The 15,288-nt window shown below is 42.0% G+C and overlaps 1 protein-coding gene across 1 annotated transcript in view; it reads left to right on the forward strand.

Moving 5' to 3' along the window:
• Positions 1–3,064: 3,064 nt before the first annotated feature.
• CFAP97 (cilia and flagella associated protein 97) overlaps positions 3,065–15,288 on the forward strand; it is a 34,452-nt gene continuing 22,228 nt past the window's right edge. The window contains exons 1-3 of the mRNA XM_074155180.1: positions 3,065–3,147; positions 13,567–14,448; positions 14,538–14,609. Coding sequence (XP_074011281.1) covers positions 13,587–14,448; positions 14,538–14,609 — 934 coding nt within the window. The 5' untranslated portion in view covers positions 3,065–3,147; positions 13,567–13,586. The remainder of the gene's footprint in view (positions 3,148–13,566; positions 14,449–14,537; positions 14,610–15,288) is intronic.

The raw sequence follows: 15,288 nt of genomic DNA on the forward strand, positions 1-15,288 counted from the left end.
AATCCCTAAAAGCCTCTTGGGCACAAAACCCAGAAGTTCTCGTGAACTTTTAAACCTGGTGGTATGAAAAAGTGATAACTAACACTGTTAGAAACAATCACAGGAGGGACAGAAAAGAAATTGACTGGGTAGTGGATGCTGTTGATTTCATGAACCCTAGCTAATAGAGCAAGAGAAAAGGAGATGTGTCTGTTACACTTCTCAGTATAAATCTTATTTGACACCTTTCAAGAAACTCAAGAAAATGATTGTGATTGTTCCTCAAAGGCTTATAGAATGAAGAGGCTTAAAATTGCCAACCGTTTTTGCCTTTTAAAACTTTGCCTGCAAAATGCTTTGGACTTGATTGAAAACATAAAATGCAGACACATTTCAGTGGAAACCATGTAAACTAACTGTCTCTATAAAAGCAGACATAGTTTGATAAAACTTTACTTCAATGTTTATATATTACAACTCCTACATACATAGTTTTTTTCTCCTTACAAGAATGTCATTCGTAAAGACATAACAATATAGACTTGAATTACGTGCTCATATGCTATCTTTCCATAAGGTCCCATTCCTTCTTTACTGAAAATTAGTTGAACTGCTCTCATACGGTAACTTAATTTTGTTGCCCACATTTCTATAAAATATGTAAGTTACACTAATATTAACTGATTTTATTTTTCACTACGACTTTTTGAGACAATGGTATAGTATTTTGCCTATTTGCAGATAGGAACTTGACACACAGGAAAAAAGGACAAAAGCACCCACTTATTGTCCAATGTGAGGTACCTAAGAAAATTTGAGTGCTCAGCATTTTGTAGCACTTGATGTTTTCCAAATACGGCTGGCTTCCCTTGATTTTAGCTGCAGTTGTGATTATTCAATATTTCAACAGTGAGTTGAGTAAGGTTCTAGAAAAATAAGAATGAAACATATGACCAAGTATGAAAAGTTATTTTACATAATGTGCAGAACCTCCATTAAACACTTTGTAGCACAAGTAGGAGTAACTCTGGTGAACATAGGGAAATTCAAATGTCTTAATTGAGAGATTTTCTTTCTTTTCTTGTCAGGTTCTGACGCATTCATTATATATATTTTAAAATATGTGTGTGTACACGCACACATACATACATATATATGTGCCTCTGTGTGTGTGTGTGCATGTGCCAAGTGAAATAGGGCCATATACATTGCCCAGGGAAGTTGTGGATGCCCCATCCCTGGAAGTGTTCAAGGCCAGGCTGGATGGGGCTTTGAGCAACCTGCTCTAGTGGAGGTGTCCCTGCCCAGGGCAGGGAGGTTGGAACTGGATGGTCTTTAAGGTCCCTTCCAACTCTAACCATTTTATGATTCTATGGTACACAACAGTTGTCTTGGCTGCACAGCCCCAATTCAACACAAAATTCAATATGCTCAGAAAAAAAATGTGCCATCATGTCATTAAAGCTTTTTCATGGTGAACAATGGGGCCAAAGTAAAGTTGAAATTTTAGTTTGGATCAGTAATCTAGAAGTCTCTCCTTTTGCATAATTCCTTCCCTACTTTGTTAAAAAGTAACATTACTATTATTAAAGAAATGCCAAGGTCTGATATTGCAACTGACCCCTTCTAAAGAGCTGGAACCTTTCCCACCCTTACACAGGACAGTACCACTTCCCGGTGGCAGATGGCTAGTAGGCAGTCACCACTTACCTCGCCAGTGCTAGAAGTAATGAAACTCTGCCTGAAGGCTTCATCCACGTTTCTGCAATAATCATAGAGAGATTCAAGGGTCCTGAGATCGGGTTCACTTGGGCAAAAGTCCTGATCCAACCCCAAAGATTTGGTCAGATATGTCGCTTGGTGCTGCAGCTCTGCCACTATAATGTGGAGGTCATTGCCTCGACCTGGGGTCCTATTGCCTTAACACGGGGCACCATTACCTCAAGGTCAGTCACTGTCACTTCAGCCTGGGGCACCAACCCCTCCGTGTGGGCTGCCAGCACCTCAGCCTGGGGCGCTATCTTCTCAACCTGAGGCACCATCACTTCAGCATGTGGGCCCAACACCTCAACATGAAGCCCCATCACCTCAGCCCAGGGCACCATAGTCTCAACCAGAAGCTGCGTCACCTCAGCATGTAGCCCCATCACCTCAACTCGAGGCACCATCACGTCAGCGTATGACCCCATCACCTCAGCCTGGAGCCTCATCACCTCAATCTAGGGACCGTCACCTCAACTTGGGGCACTATTACCTCAGGATGGGGCCCCATCACCTCAACCTGAGGCACCATCACCTCAGCATATGACCCCACCACCTCAGCCTGGAGCCCTATCACCTCAATCTAGGGACTGTCACTTCAACTTGGGGTGCTATCACCTCAGCCTGGAGCCCTATCACCTCAATCTAGGGACCGTCACCTCAAGTTGGGGTGCTATCACCTCAGCCTGGAGCCCTATCACCTCAATCTAGGGACCGTCACCTCAAGTTGGGGCACTATCGCCTCAGCATGGGGCCCCATCACCTCCACCTGGAGCACCACCATGTCAACCTGAGGCACCATCACCTCCACCTGGAGGCCACATCACCTCAATCTAGGGACCATCACCTCAAGTTGGGGCACTATCGCCTCAGCATGGGGCCCCATCACCTCCACCTGGAGCACCACCATGTCAACCTGAGGCACCATCACCTCCACCTGGAGGCCACATCACCTCAGCATGGGGCCCCATCACCTCCACCTGGAGCACCACCATGTCAACCTGAGGCACCATCACCTCCACCTGGAGCCCCATCACTTCAGCCTGGAGGCCACATCACCTCACCTTGGGGCACTATCACCTCAACTTGAGGTACCATCACCTCAGCGTGGGGCGCCATCGCCTCAGCGAGAGTCCCAGCTTTCTCCCCGCTTCCTGCGGAACCGAGAGAGGCGGGAAGGAAGCGGAGAATTGGTGCCTGAAGGGGGCGGGAAGGCAGCCGGGGGCCGGGACCTCCCCGGTGGGGAGGTCCCGGCCCCCGGCTGCCTTCCCGCCCCCCTCAGGCACCGCCTTTCCCCGCCCGACGACGCGAGGGGGCCGGCCCGGGCTGCTTAGGAGCCGGGCATCCAGACGGCGGCCGCATCGCTGCGTGTTTCCCCCTTCCCTTCCTCTTTCTCTTCCCGTGCCCGTGAGTATCCACCCCGGCTGCCTGCGCGGTTACCACAACAAAGCCGGGGCGGGTTTGGGGCGGGGGTGGTTCGGGGAAGCGGGAGGGACACGGCGGCAGCGGTTTCCCGGGGGGCTGCCGGCCCGGCCCGGCCCGGCGGCGGGGCCTCCGGTGCCTCCTCCCCACAGAGAGCGGGTGCGTGGCGGTTGGGGGCGGCGGGAGGGGGCGGCAGGCATTTTCCTCCTCCTCTGCCTGTGGTAATTTTCGCCAGATCAGACAAGGTGGGAGACGTGTTTTGTTTTGTTTGTTTGTTTGTTTTGAAATACGTATATGGGTTTTTTTAATCATTATATACTTCATATTTTTGCTGTGTGGTGGTTTTTTTTTTTTGTTTCTTTCATTTTTTTATATATTTACCGTCTTTCTGCTCGGCTCCCCGAGCGACACGTATGTAGGTGTCTCCCCGGCGTGTTGGACACATGCTATATTTGGAGGGCTTCGGCTGGCGTTGAGCCGCCGGAGTTCAGCCACGCTGCCCAAAAAACATTGTTTTATGCCCCACTTCAGTGCCCTGCCTGCCTTCTCCTTCCTCACAGGGGCTGGAAAAGAGGTGGAGGGTTTTCTTCTGAGGCATCGTGTGCCCCCCCCCCCTCCCCTTGGCACCATATTCCTCGGCGTTGGGAGCCAGTTACGGCATCGTGCGGGCCATCCTTCGAGTCACTGGAGTAGGAGGGACACGTTGGAAGCGATGCTGGAATATAGAGCGTAGTGAAGTGTTTTGGTTGGGTGTAATTAGCGGGGACTGAGTCCACCGAAATGATTGTTGTGGGCAGTTTGCCTCGAGTGTCTTAAAGTGTCGCCAACAGTCACATCTCTGTGGTTTCCTCGGGACGACGGTGCTGTAACTCCCCCTGCCCTGTCCTAAAGGTTCCCGAAGTGGGGCTACCATTTGGAAAAATAACTAACCACCGCATCTCCTGGGCCCCGTGGATTTGGGTGGAAACCACAAAAGAGGTAACTGTGAATCCTGGGCCTTTCTCAGCTGTTGTTTGTGCAGCCCCTGCAGCAGAGCAGAGCGCTGAATTCATTCCAAAGCATCTCAGTGAGTCGATACAACAAACAGCAATGTGTGTCATGCTCGTGAAGCTCTGTTTTTTCTAGAGTTTTCACATCATATTAGGGAAATTAGCATCTTAAAATAAAGTTTACGTGGCTTCTGGCACAGCCTAATTTAAGGTCACGTTAGCTTCTATGCCTGGCTAAAGTTTTTCCCTTGCAGTTCTGTTAATCACAGTTTTTTTCAGAAACTGGTTTTATGATAGTGTGCAAATGTTTACACTTGTTCATTCTTACTATAAAGCATATATTAAAAGTATCTAGTATTTGCATTTGGACATTTAGATATTTAAAAATTGTGTGGTTAAAATTTCTGTGCAGCATTCACAGGAATAGCAGAAAGACTATGTGGGATGGAATTAATATAACAGAAATAGCAGTGCTAAATTTCTTTTTCATCCCTGCTTTTGTCTGTTAGGAGTTATTCAATATAGAGCGTTGAGTGCATTGTGCACATTTTTGCTTCTATGAAAAAAGTGTTAATCTCTCATTCTCGGATAGAAAGTGATTGCTGGAATTGTCAATCCAGAGAGAACAAAGTTCCACAAAAAGTTACGTTCTTCAGAGGAGCTATTGGAAGACTAAAATGAAGTCATAATTACTAGAGAGTTAGTCACTTGATATTAGCTCAAGAATGGGCTTGTAAAATAATTGGCATTTTAAAATGTCGTTTCCAAAAACTTGGTCTTGGCTTTTGTAATGCTTCAAGCTCTCCCACCACCTTTTCCTGTTTGTTTGGGGTGTGTTGTGGGTTTTTTTCTGTTTTTTTGTTTATTTGGTTGGTTGGTTTCTGGTTCTGTGGGTTTTGGTTTTGTGGTTTTTTTCTTGCAGTGCAGACATTTTCCTTTGTGTTTCTCAGCCTCGATAATCCTTGTAATGGTACAGAACGGAGACCAGAGAAAAAGAGAGAACAAGTGATACGGGGACATTGTCTTCCTTTACTTGGAACTTCTAAGCTTTCATGGCCTACTGGGATTTTTGTTTTGGTTTTGTGCTTGCCTGTGTTTAAAAGGGCATTCAGAGGGTCCCGTGTTTGGGCATAAGCCTTACATGGGCTCAGAAGGGCCACTGGGACCGGAGAGCCTACGGAAGCTTTGAAAGTGCGATTGGCCAATTTCTTCAGAGACTTGACCCAGCAGCACGTACATTCTCTAAGGAGTATTTCAGAATTTGCGGAATAGGTGGCGTATGGTCTTCTGTGGCATAGATGACAGGAGCTACTACGAGCTTTTTAAAGTCTGCTCAGTCAGGAGTCGAGTGATATAATATCAGGTATATTACGTACCTGGAGCTTAGAGGTAAGAGCTTCAAAGTGAGCCAGCTCCTAGGTATCTCCTTAAATTCATGGGAGATAGACAGACTGCTATATGTTGGATGTACCTTGGTCCTTCCACCAGAACTGCTTTTTAAAGTTTTTCTCATTCTTTGTTTCCTGGTTTTATGCTGAACCGAGACAGGTGATGGAATGGTATAAAATGTACCGTATGTTCCTTGGCTAAGGTTTCCCCCTTCCAACGATCTCAACTGATGTCACAATTCAATGATGTGTATTTGTCATTCTTGAAGTGTTTCATTTTAATAACGTAATAAACACTTTAACTCCAGGAAACCCATATTATATTGAATTTAAAAGACAGCCTTATTTTTCAGCATTTTATCTGATTTTCCATACTGCTATTTCTCACCTGAAGAAACGAACAAGTCATAAAAATATAATGCAAGAGAGGATCTCAAGAGGCCTTTACCTCACTTGCTCCCACCACAGATTCTGAGGAAACATAAATATACTTGGACTGTTCCTAAGTGATATTTTTTTAAGCTGTTCTGTGAATACTGATTTGGTGACTGAATTTCTATACTTCACCCTGCTCATCTGTACCACACAGTGCTTTTTTCCTCTTACGTAGAAATATATTCACTGAAAATCAAAAGCATTGCCTCTTATTGTCAGTGGCTGTGGAGAATGTGGTCGCTGTCTCTGTGACACTGTATGTGTATTTTCCAGACTCTGATAATAGGTGTCATCTATTGACCTGTGTGGAAGCACATCTACGCGAAGTGATGAGGGAAATGCTGATGACGTGCCTGTTTGTGCAGTCAGGTCACTAAGGATGCGAGAGCCGTAACATTAGAAGCACGAACAAACTTCTGGTTCAGAGAGCGTTTCTGTTGTTGGAGACGGTGCGTGTGTTGTGACACTCGGTAAGGATGGCCTGGTGTTCTGGGGTACGCTGTGATTTATCTGCTGCTGAACTCCGTCGGTAGTTTGTGCAATGCTAGAGTTGCTTCCTTTGCGGTCCTGCCATATCCTAAAGGATGGGCACAGAGTCTAATCCAGGGTATCCCAAGAATAAGCGACATCTGCACAGGTGGTTGGTTCTCTTGGATGAAAGTTTCGATGCTCTTGAACTCTATTATGGCTCGTTGGAGGGTTTGCTGGTCATTTGCTTGGGATTCTCAGCAGTGAGTAGAAGTGAGTAGCTGTGGCCTGTTTAGACAGGCCTGATGGGCATCATCACTACCACCATTTAACATCAGTAGTCTCTGAGGTCACAGGGTGACCTTTGCTGAACATTTAATGCATGTGTATGAGTGAAGTCCTGGAGCTACAGATCCATGCCTCTCAGCATAACATATTGCAGCTTTTCATAGTAGGGGAATGGCTTATTTTTGGCTCAAGAGGAACTACCTTTTCTTTTTCTTTTCTTTCTTTTTTTCTTTCCTTTTTTTTTTTTTTCTTCCCATGTACATTAACTTGAAAGCCTTTGCCCTGCAGTCATCTAGGGCTCTCTGGTGGTCATGTGCTTTCATTTGCTCTAACAGATGATGGCAATTGACTCTGTTCCAGGACTTTCTATTGCTCATTTGCTGAACTGAATCCTTGCCTGAAATAGCTGGGAGATTCAGGGCTTTCTGCTGGAATCCTTTTAAAAGTACTCCAAAGTACTTTGGAGCATTTCCAGTGGGCCTACTTCTGGTTGGAGATGGAACTGCTATTCTGAGGGCTAACCTGTCATAGGTTTGGGAGTTACTAAACTGTGTCTTAGAGCGTGCAGGGAAAAATCTTTTCCTTTGTGTCCAGCAGAACCAGGGCAAAAAACAAACAAAGAAAACAAACAAGCCAAAAAAAAAAAAAAACACTGAGGAAAAAGGGCAGCAAGGGCTGAATATATTGACCCCATAGGTTTGAAGTAGTAGGTCTTCCCTCCTTCCTTTTCTCTAGCTAGGAGAGAGAAAAAGACAGTGAAAGGCACGAAAGAGCCAGCTGAGCATCAGCTGGGCAAGTGGTTTCAGGTGCACTAGAAACAACAGTAGTTCTGATCTGAACTTGAATTAGGTGCTGTCAGATCTGGGCTGTGAGGGACAGATGCTGGTTCCATGGCCTGTTCAGGCACAAGTCTACTGCTGTGTCAGGAGCCAACAGCAAGAAGTTTGTCATGAGTCAGCAGTAAATCCTTTTAATCCTTTTTTTTTGTAATCTGAGCAAAGGGGTTCACCCCTACGTAGTTATGTCTGGGTGGTTAATCAGCGGCAACATGTAACTGGACAGAGCCAGATTTTTCTTGAAGGTGCACCATGAAAGGATAGAAGCTAATAGTTGCAAGATGTGATGTGGGAAATTCTGATTAAAGAAAAAAAAATATCACAGAAAGTGTTGTTAAGCACTGGAGCAGATGCCCATATAGGGCATAAAGTATTCATCCTTGGAGTTCTTGAAAACTTGGTTGGACAAGGCCCTGAGAAAAAGTAGATCCAACTATGAAGCTGACCCTGCTTTAAGCAGTTGACTGGACTGGATAATGGATCCCTTCCAACCTAAATTTTTCTATGATTCTAATTTCAGGTCCTGTCTGCTTTGTGGTGTTTCGCAGAGTAGCTTGGAGAACTAGAATAGCTACTAAACAGGCTGGTTGTTTCCTTCATTGGGGGTTTCCCTCAAAGGCAGGAGCTTCCTGAGAGGTGTCTTTCCTCCTCTGCATGCGTTGTTTGTTTTTTGTTTTTTAAAAAAAGAAAGCTTTAATTAAAGAGGAGGTAAGTAGGGCTGGGCATGTGTGGTTTGTCACATGGCTGGAAGCAGTTACACTAGTTGATCTTTACCACTGTTGATTGTATCTGAGAACAAACTAAGTTATGGGTTAGTCTGTTTTACAGGTTTAAAAACTTAATGTTTCCCTGTGTTCCCCTCTTTTAAACTAAACAGACCCTCAGAAGTTGAACTTTTCTAGTTGTCTTAAATTTTATTGCTCTCTTCTAGAAATTTTCAAATTTTTTTTTTTTATGCCTAAAGCCAAAGATGAGGAAGGGAAAGAGAAAGAGGAGGGTGGGGTTTGAACTAGTGTGTTTTTACATGGTAACTTGTTTAATTATTGTTATTTTTGAAAATATTAGGCAGATGATAGGTTTAGCATTTTCACCCTCTCCCAAGTTCACCATAGAAAGGGGTGAGTTGGCTGTCAGCAGGTTTAAGGGGGCAGGACCCCTGACAGAGGGGCAATAATGGGTAAATGGAGGATTTTGGAGTGTCTTAAAGAACATTTGTTATTGACGGTATAAATCTTTTTTAATTAAAAAACACTTTAACCTTCCAACCCTTTAGTTCTCAAAGACTTGTTTCTGCTCTCTGAGATCAGGAGGGTGGGTCCCTGTTCTGAAGAGGTAGAAATTTCCAGCTGAAAGGAGATGTGCCATCTGTGGGAGCACTAATTGTGTGGGCTGGGAGAAGGTCACCGCCTTGGTTACTTCTTTCAGTATCAAGTATACTTACAAAGCAAAATCAATAACCCTAAACCAGAAGGTGCCTTAGTGGAGCTGCATACAACATTATTATTGCTACTGATACTTTACGTATGTTTGTTAATACATCCTAAGATGATGTCTGTTCCTTTTAGTTGCAGGAAACATGTTGTTGACTCACGTTGAGTGTGCTATAGCAGTGCTGTATGATGAGGCCTTTATGGTGATGCACAGTAAGCATGCACTAAAACCAGAAATCGCTGATTCAGCCCACGGTGTGCTTAAGGGGTTTGTTTTCCACTTTTATTAGAAGTCAGAATTTTAGCACGTCCTGAAAGCACTCAGGGCCTTCAGAGGATGTACGGTGTATAAATTCACAGTGTAGTGTAGTTCCTAGTCCTGCGTGCTAGGAATTTATATGTTACTAGATGGAAAGAAAAACAAAATGGCTTTCCTCTCTATATGAACTGTCCTCTTCCTTGATTATGAGAGTAGAATGCATAAAAAAAAAAGAAGTTGATCACAGCTTGTAGTTTAATGTTGAGTTTTTTCTTTTTTTTTTTTTCTGTGATCTATTTCAGTACTCTCTGACGTGTGTATTTCAGATGGCCTGCATTTAAAAAAGTGAGATTGATTGGATAACTTTAAAGTTTAACTGAGGTTAAAATAGCTTGAATCTGCACTGGGTACTTAATGTTCTTCATAGGTGTTAGTTTCTAACATTTAAAAAATGTTACCAAAAGGCAGTATATGTCCAAACACAAACCCACACCTAAGTCTGTATCCTCGCTATATCACTTTTTATGTGCTGTCACTTTTTACCCTTGTTTGAGATACTTTATATTGCAGCCATGCCTAAAGGCCTGCTATTAGGCATCAGCCACAAAAATATTTCAGGTGGTGCTGTAGTTGGTGGAGGAAAAACACTCGATAACATTTAGCATGGATAAGGTCTTGATCTTTGTTTAATGTGGAGGAGGATGTCAAAATGCTGCTTGTCCTTTGGGCAGTGCAGCAGCAAGTAAGGGGCTGGCCTGTACAGGAGCTGAGTGGTCTTTGCTCCTGCAGTGGCCACCTGGTGAGACACGGATGTGGTCTCTGCAGGTACTCAGATGCTCACTGTGTCAACTTTTTGATGAGAAAGTGTGGGTCCCTCCTGCCCTGACAGACGGACTGAGGTTCTCCGTGGCTGCTCCACCACTGCTTTCTGATCTTAAATGGGTCAAGCTTGGTGTTTACAGATGAAGGGATTAAAAAGTGGTATAAACTAAAGGGAACTGCAGTGAGGAGGAGGCAAAGATGAATGGGTGCTTGGCCAGGGTAGTGGGTGGGTGTAACAGTTACAAGAAATAAGGGGAGAGAGGTAGAGAATTACTGTGGAGAAGGAAATACTACAGTAAAAAAAAATCTGACATAATTAATGGCCAGCCTGCTCATTTGAGTTGAACATACTTGTGTTAGAGGGTTTCATGACAGAAAGGCACAGAAAGCATATTCTTTTTTTTTTGTAAATAAATACAATGGTCATTAGAATTAGCAGTTAATGGTAAGTATTTCCCTAATGACAGTTTTCTTGTAATTTCAGAATATCACTTGTTGATTCTGTATTTTAACAATTAGTGATATAGCAGAACTCTGTACTTCTCACAGAAACAAAATTACGCTCTGCCCTGTGTATAAAGGGATGTGAGTGTGCATGCACAGCCAAGTTATTAATTTAGGCATTTATCAGCAAAGCTGCTGCTTCTTGGCAAATTCCAGCTCCCTTAAAGGTGTTCCAGATGCATGAGGGCAATAGGAACTAAGAGTACCATCTCTTCATTTTCTCGTTTGTTTTTAATGGAAACTACAGAATTAATTAATGTTTAGTTTGTGAATGATTAAGAGTGTCAGTGAGAGAAATTGACCAGCACAGCATGTCTGTTTTCCATTAAAATGAAGGCTAAAATCATTAGGGGGCTGTGCCGGAAAAGTGGAAGGAGCATTTGGCAATGGAATGGCTGGTGTTAAAACTGCAGCTCCTTGGGCAGAGTCAGGCTGCTGAACTGCATTTCTGCTGTGACAGTGGTTGCTGCTCATGAATCAGTTACGGCTCAGTCTTCATGGAAAACAACCCACTAGCAGGTAAGCTATTCCTGAGTCATGTGGAGTGGGAAGATATGTGCTCCTTGACTGGAGCTAATGATGGAAAGGAACATACAGCCTCCTCACGACCTTTTGCCACCTCTCCACTGCCCTTTTGCCACGGTTTTAACTTAAATCCCATCCTCGCTTAAGAGATTGTGTTCAGAAAAGAAACATCTGAGAAGTTGTGGCGTGACCACATATTATATTACAGCCAGTGAGATGCTGTTGAGTTCAGTCTCCTTTGCAGGACTAGCGTTACATAAACTAAAATGTCTGGATGTGTGTATTACACTAAACAAAATTTTATATTTAAAGCTGTACTAGTTGGTCCGCACCCACCTGCAAACCTGCCTTTTGCCTAATCCCTTTATGCTCTTACATGTACAACGGTTCTATACAGTATAATCAAATCTATGTATCTGAGACAAGTGAAATACATCACACTTACTTACCACTCAGTTGTAACCTATCTGAAGCTACAGACTGGTGAGACGCTCATGCCTTAAGTAATAAAAACCCTGCATTGTAGATTTTGTTTTAACACCGTGCTTCCTACTTTAATTTTCTTCATAGAATTGACTTTGCTTGAGTTGTACTTGCTAAATAAATAATTCATGATGTGTAATCTACAGGTAATGCCAAAAAATTCTGCTTGTTTCCCTTCTGGTTTAGGTTACATAAGGTAGAAAATTAAATGTAAATAACGTGTTACTCTTCTGACTTTTTTTTTCTGTTGTGAATGTTTTGATATATTAAAATGCATTATCCTTTTAGGAAACTGCTCTAAGAAAACTACCAGGAATTCACATGACAGTTGGGCATTGCAGAGTATGCAAGCTGCCTGAAGCCAGGGATCACATGAAAAATTTCCAAATTCCATGCGATATTTCAAAATTAAGAGTTCCCAGGTGTTTTTAGCCTTTGTTCTGTTGCTTTTGGAGGAGCTCAGTGCTTTAAAGACTTTCTCTTCATGGTACCAAAGTTGACCTCTGCTTCTATTGTTCAATAACGCTTTCAGCTTTATACAAGACTTAACCTTATTTGGTCTTTTTTCCGTTCTTTGGCTTTGTGACTTTCAAAACCACAGGAGATTCCACACCTTCTGCTTTTAAGGCTGATGTTGTGCTTTTTGTATTTGGGGTGCATATTTCAAATTCCTCTAAAACTGAGTGTTATTTGAGAAGCAGCAAGATAACTGAGTGACATAGACCTTTAATAATTCCGTATTTTGAAGTAATTTTAGCTAGAAGCTTTCTTGGGAATAGTCTTGCAGTTTCAAAGCAAGTTTAGGAATTCCTTTTTCACCTTTGTTTGCCATGGCAACAAACTATATGTGGTTTAAGGGAGACCATCCGTCTTGTAAAATTCTGGTTCTCCTGCCTTGTATAGTTACTTCCACTGTCTTTGTTGGTTTCCTTGGCTCTGAAGAATGTTATGTATTTATTGATTGCAGCTTACAAAACTTGTATAAAATCTGTTGTAAATATTAGGAGAAAAGTACTGCTGGCTAGATGGGAACAGTAGTCTTTGATACTGGCTAATTTTGTTTGGTTGTGAGGTGTTTGTTTTTTTTTTATTTTATTTTAACTGTGTGTATATCCTACTAATGAATGGAAACTTTCATATCCCCCTGCCACATATGGTATTAGATCTTACGTATGTTTCTGTGAGAAGCATCACAATAAGAGCAGATTTGTAGAGCATAACAGTTAGCGCTGAGGACCTGACATCCACACTATGTTTATTTGGGCTATCCATAATCTGGTCCCAGGGACTGAATGGTGACTGCTGGTTTAAGTGCACTAGTTTTGTGCCTGGAGCACGCTTTAAAGCTTTGTTTCATCTGAAAAAATCAAGTTTGCACACTGTACTATGCAGTGTGAGTTAGAGGACTGTCAAGAAAAGCAGATTCCTGATCCCAACTAAAACATTAACATATAGAGCAATGGATCATTTGATGTAAATTGAAATTGCTCCTGCTGTACCTGCTGAAAGTCTGCAGTTTGAATGGTTGTGGCAGCCAAGGTGATGACCATCACATACAAACAAGGTTTTTAATATAAAATCAAAACTAATCATGGCTCATTAGTGGCTCTAGCTTAAAATGGCTCTAACTAAAGGGATAAAATAAGGTACTTCAGTTGCTTGTTTGTAATAGTTAAGACTCTTTAGCCGCTAACAATGTTTGACTAATTTCCTTAGGAGTAAAAGTTTTGAAATCATGATGGTTTTTGTTGGCTTAAAGTAAAGCTTTTCGGTCTAACGTGTAAGCTGTGTACAATGTGGCAGCACTAAATTTCTTTATGGGACTCTCTACGGAGTTGACTCTAGGAACATAACATAGTTAATTGCAGAATTATAAATTACTAGAGCTAAAAGAGTAAAGAACAAAACTACTACACTAAAACTGCACTTGGATCTGTTTTTATGCTGATCTTTGGAAACCTTTTCTGATGGTTGCAGGTGGCACTTCGTATTTCGCCATGGACCAGTTTGAAGATGTATCAGATGGTGAAGTAGATCATGCTTTCTTTGACAGTGATTTTGAGGAAAACAAAAAGAAAGCGGAAGAAAATGGTGAATGTATAGAGAAAGGAAAAACAACTGCAGCTCTTGATGACCCTGATTTAGTTTCTAATTCAAAGGATGCAAAGCGTTGTGAGGAGGAAAGCGAAGAAAAGCAGAAAGATTTGCAGAAGGATCAGCCCCTAGAAGACAACACAGATCATCCTGGAGATGCTTCATCTTTGTCAGTTTCTCTAGCTGCAGAGAATGCAGGTACATCTGGAGTGACATTTGAAGCAAGTAGAGCAACGCAGGAGAACATTCCTGCTGGAATCCCCAAAATAGTTAAAGAACGTGAAGAAGATTATTATACAGATGAAGAAGATAGCAGTGACGATGGCAAAGCCCAGAAGGTTAGACCAAAATCAGCTAAGCAGTCAAACAACATAAAAAAGGCTAGCAAAAAATATATTAATATTAGCTCCTCCTCCTCTTCTTCATCCTCCTCATCTTCCTCGTCTTCCTCCTCAAGCTCAGACACAGATTGTTCTGATACAGATTCCGATAGCTATTTATCAGATTTATCTTGTTCTTTCTCAAAGAGGAATGCTTGTAGGAACGCTCTCCTGTCTCCAAAACAAAAATTCAAGTCGGCAATGAAATTAGCAGAAGGAAAACCAAAGCTCAGTGACTACTTGGAGGAGTCTGAAGATACTGTGACTGATGTAACACCTCTGTCAACTCCAGACATCAGTCCTATCCAGTCTTTTGAACTTGCAGCATCAAATGATAAGAAACTAAAAATAAAAAGACAGGAAAATGTGAACCAAGAATTATATGGTAATTCTGAAGAATTTAAGTACGACATGAAATTTGTAAAACCTATGGGGTTGGGAAACCCAATCTTATATCTGTATTTTTTTCATTAGATTCCGAGTTTGATCGCAGATATAGTCGAAAAGTCTTGCACGATGCCATGGACCTGAATCAGCTTTTGAAAGGTGACTCTTATATTTTCTTTTTACAAATTATGACATCTGTATGTTGTTGAAAACAATTAAGTTCTGATAGAAGAGAATAAGGTTTTAATGTGCCATGTGTATTTTTAAAACTGGTTTGTGATTATACTGTGTTGATCTAATTTTTTTGAATTTTTATGTATGTAAATAGTACTGATTCTACAGTAGAAAGAGGAATGTATATGAGCATGTGCTGGTATGCATATACCTAGAAGTAAGATACACAGATGGGGTGAATTTCTAAATAACACTTGATATATTAACAAATTGAATAAGAAAACTGCACATGCATTTTGAGAAATCAAGGTTTAGTGGACACAATTTAATATCTAAATTAAAACATCAACCTTTCTGATAAAATGCTGGGTTGAAAGACAGTCCAAAAGTACATTGCATGATGTAATTTTAAATAGTATTCATCTATTTAAACTTTGGTACCTTTTTGATAATGTAACGGAATTATTTGAAATTCTTTTTCTGAACTAAGTGTCTGCCTTCTAAAACACCACAAAGTTGAGGAAAGGTATTTTAAAGAGAAAAATAACATATAATCTTTACTAGAACTTGGGTGGTTGCTTCTTGCCAATAGATTTACTAAATCTTAATTAATATATTTAGTAAATCTTAATAATGAAGTGTAACAGAGAGAACTTGGTATCTC

This window comes from Numenius arquata, chromosome 10 (assembly GCF_964106895.1).
Source record: "Numenius arquata chromosome 10, bNumArq3.hap1.1, whole genome shotgun sequence".
Taxonomy (NCBI): domain Eukaryota; kingdom Metazoa; phylum Chordata; class Aves; order Charadriiformes; family Scolopacidae; genus Numenius; species Numenius arquata.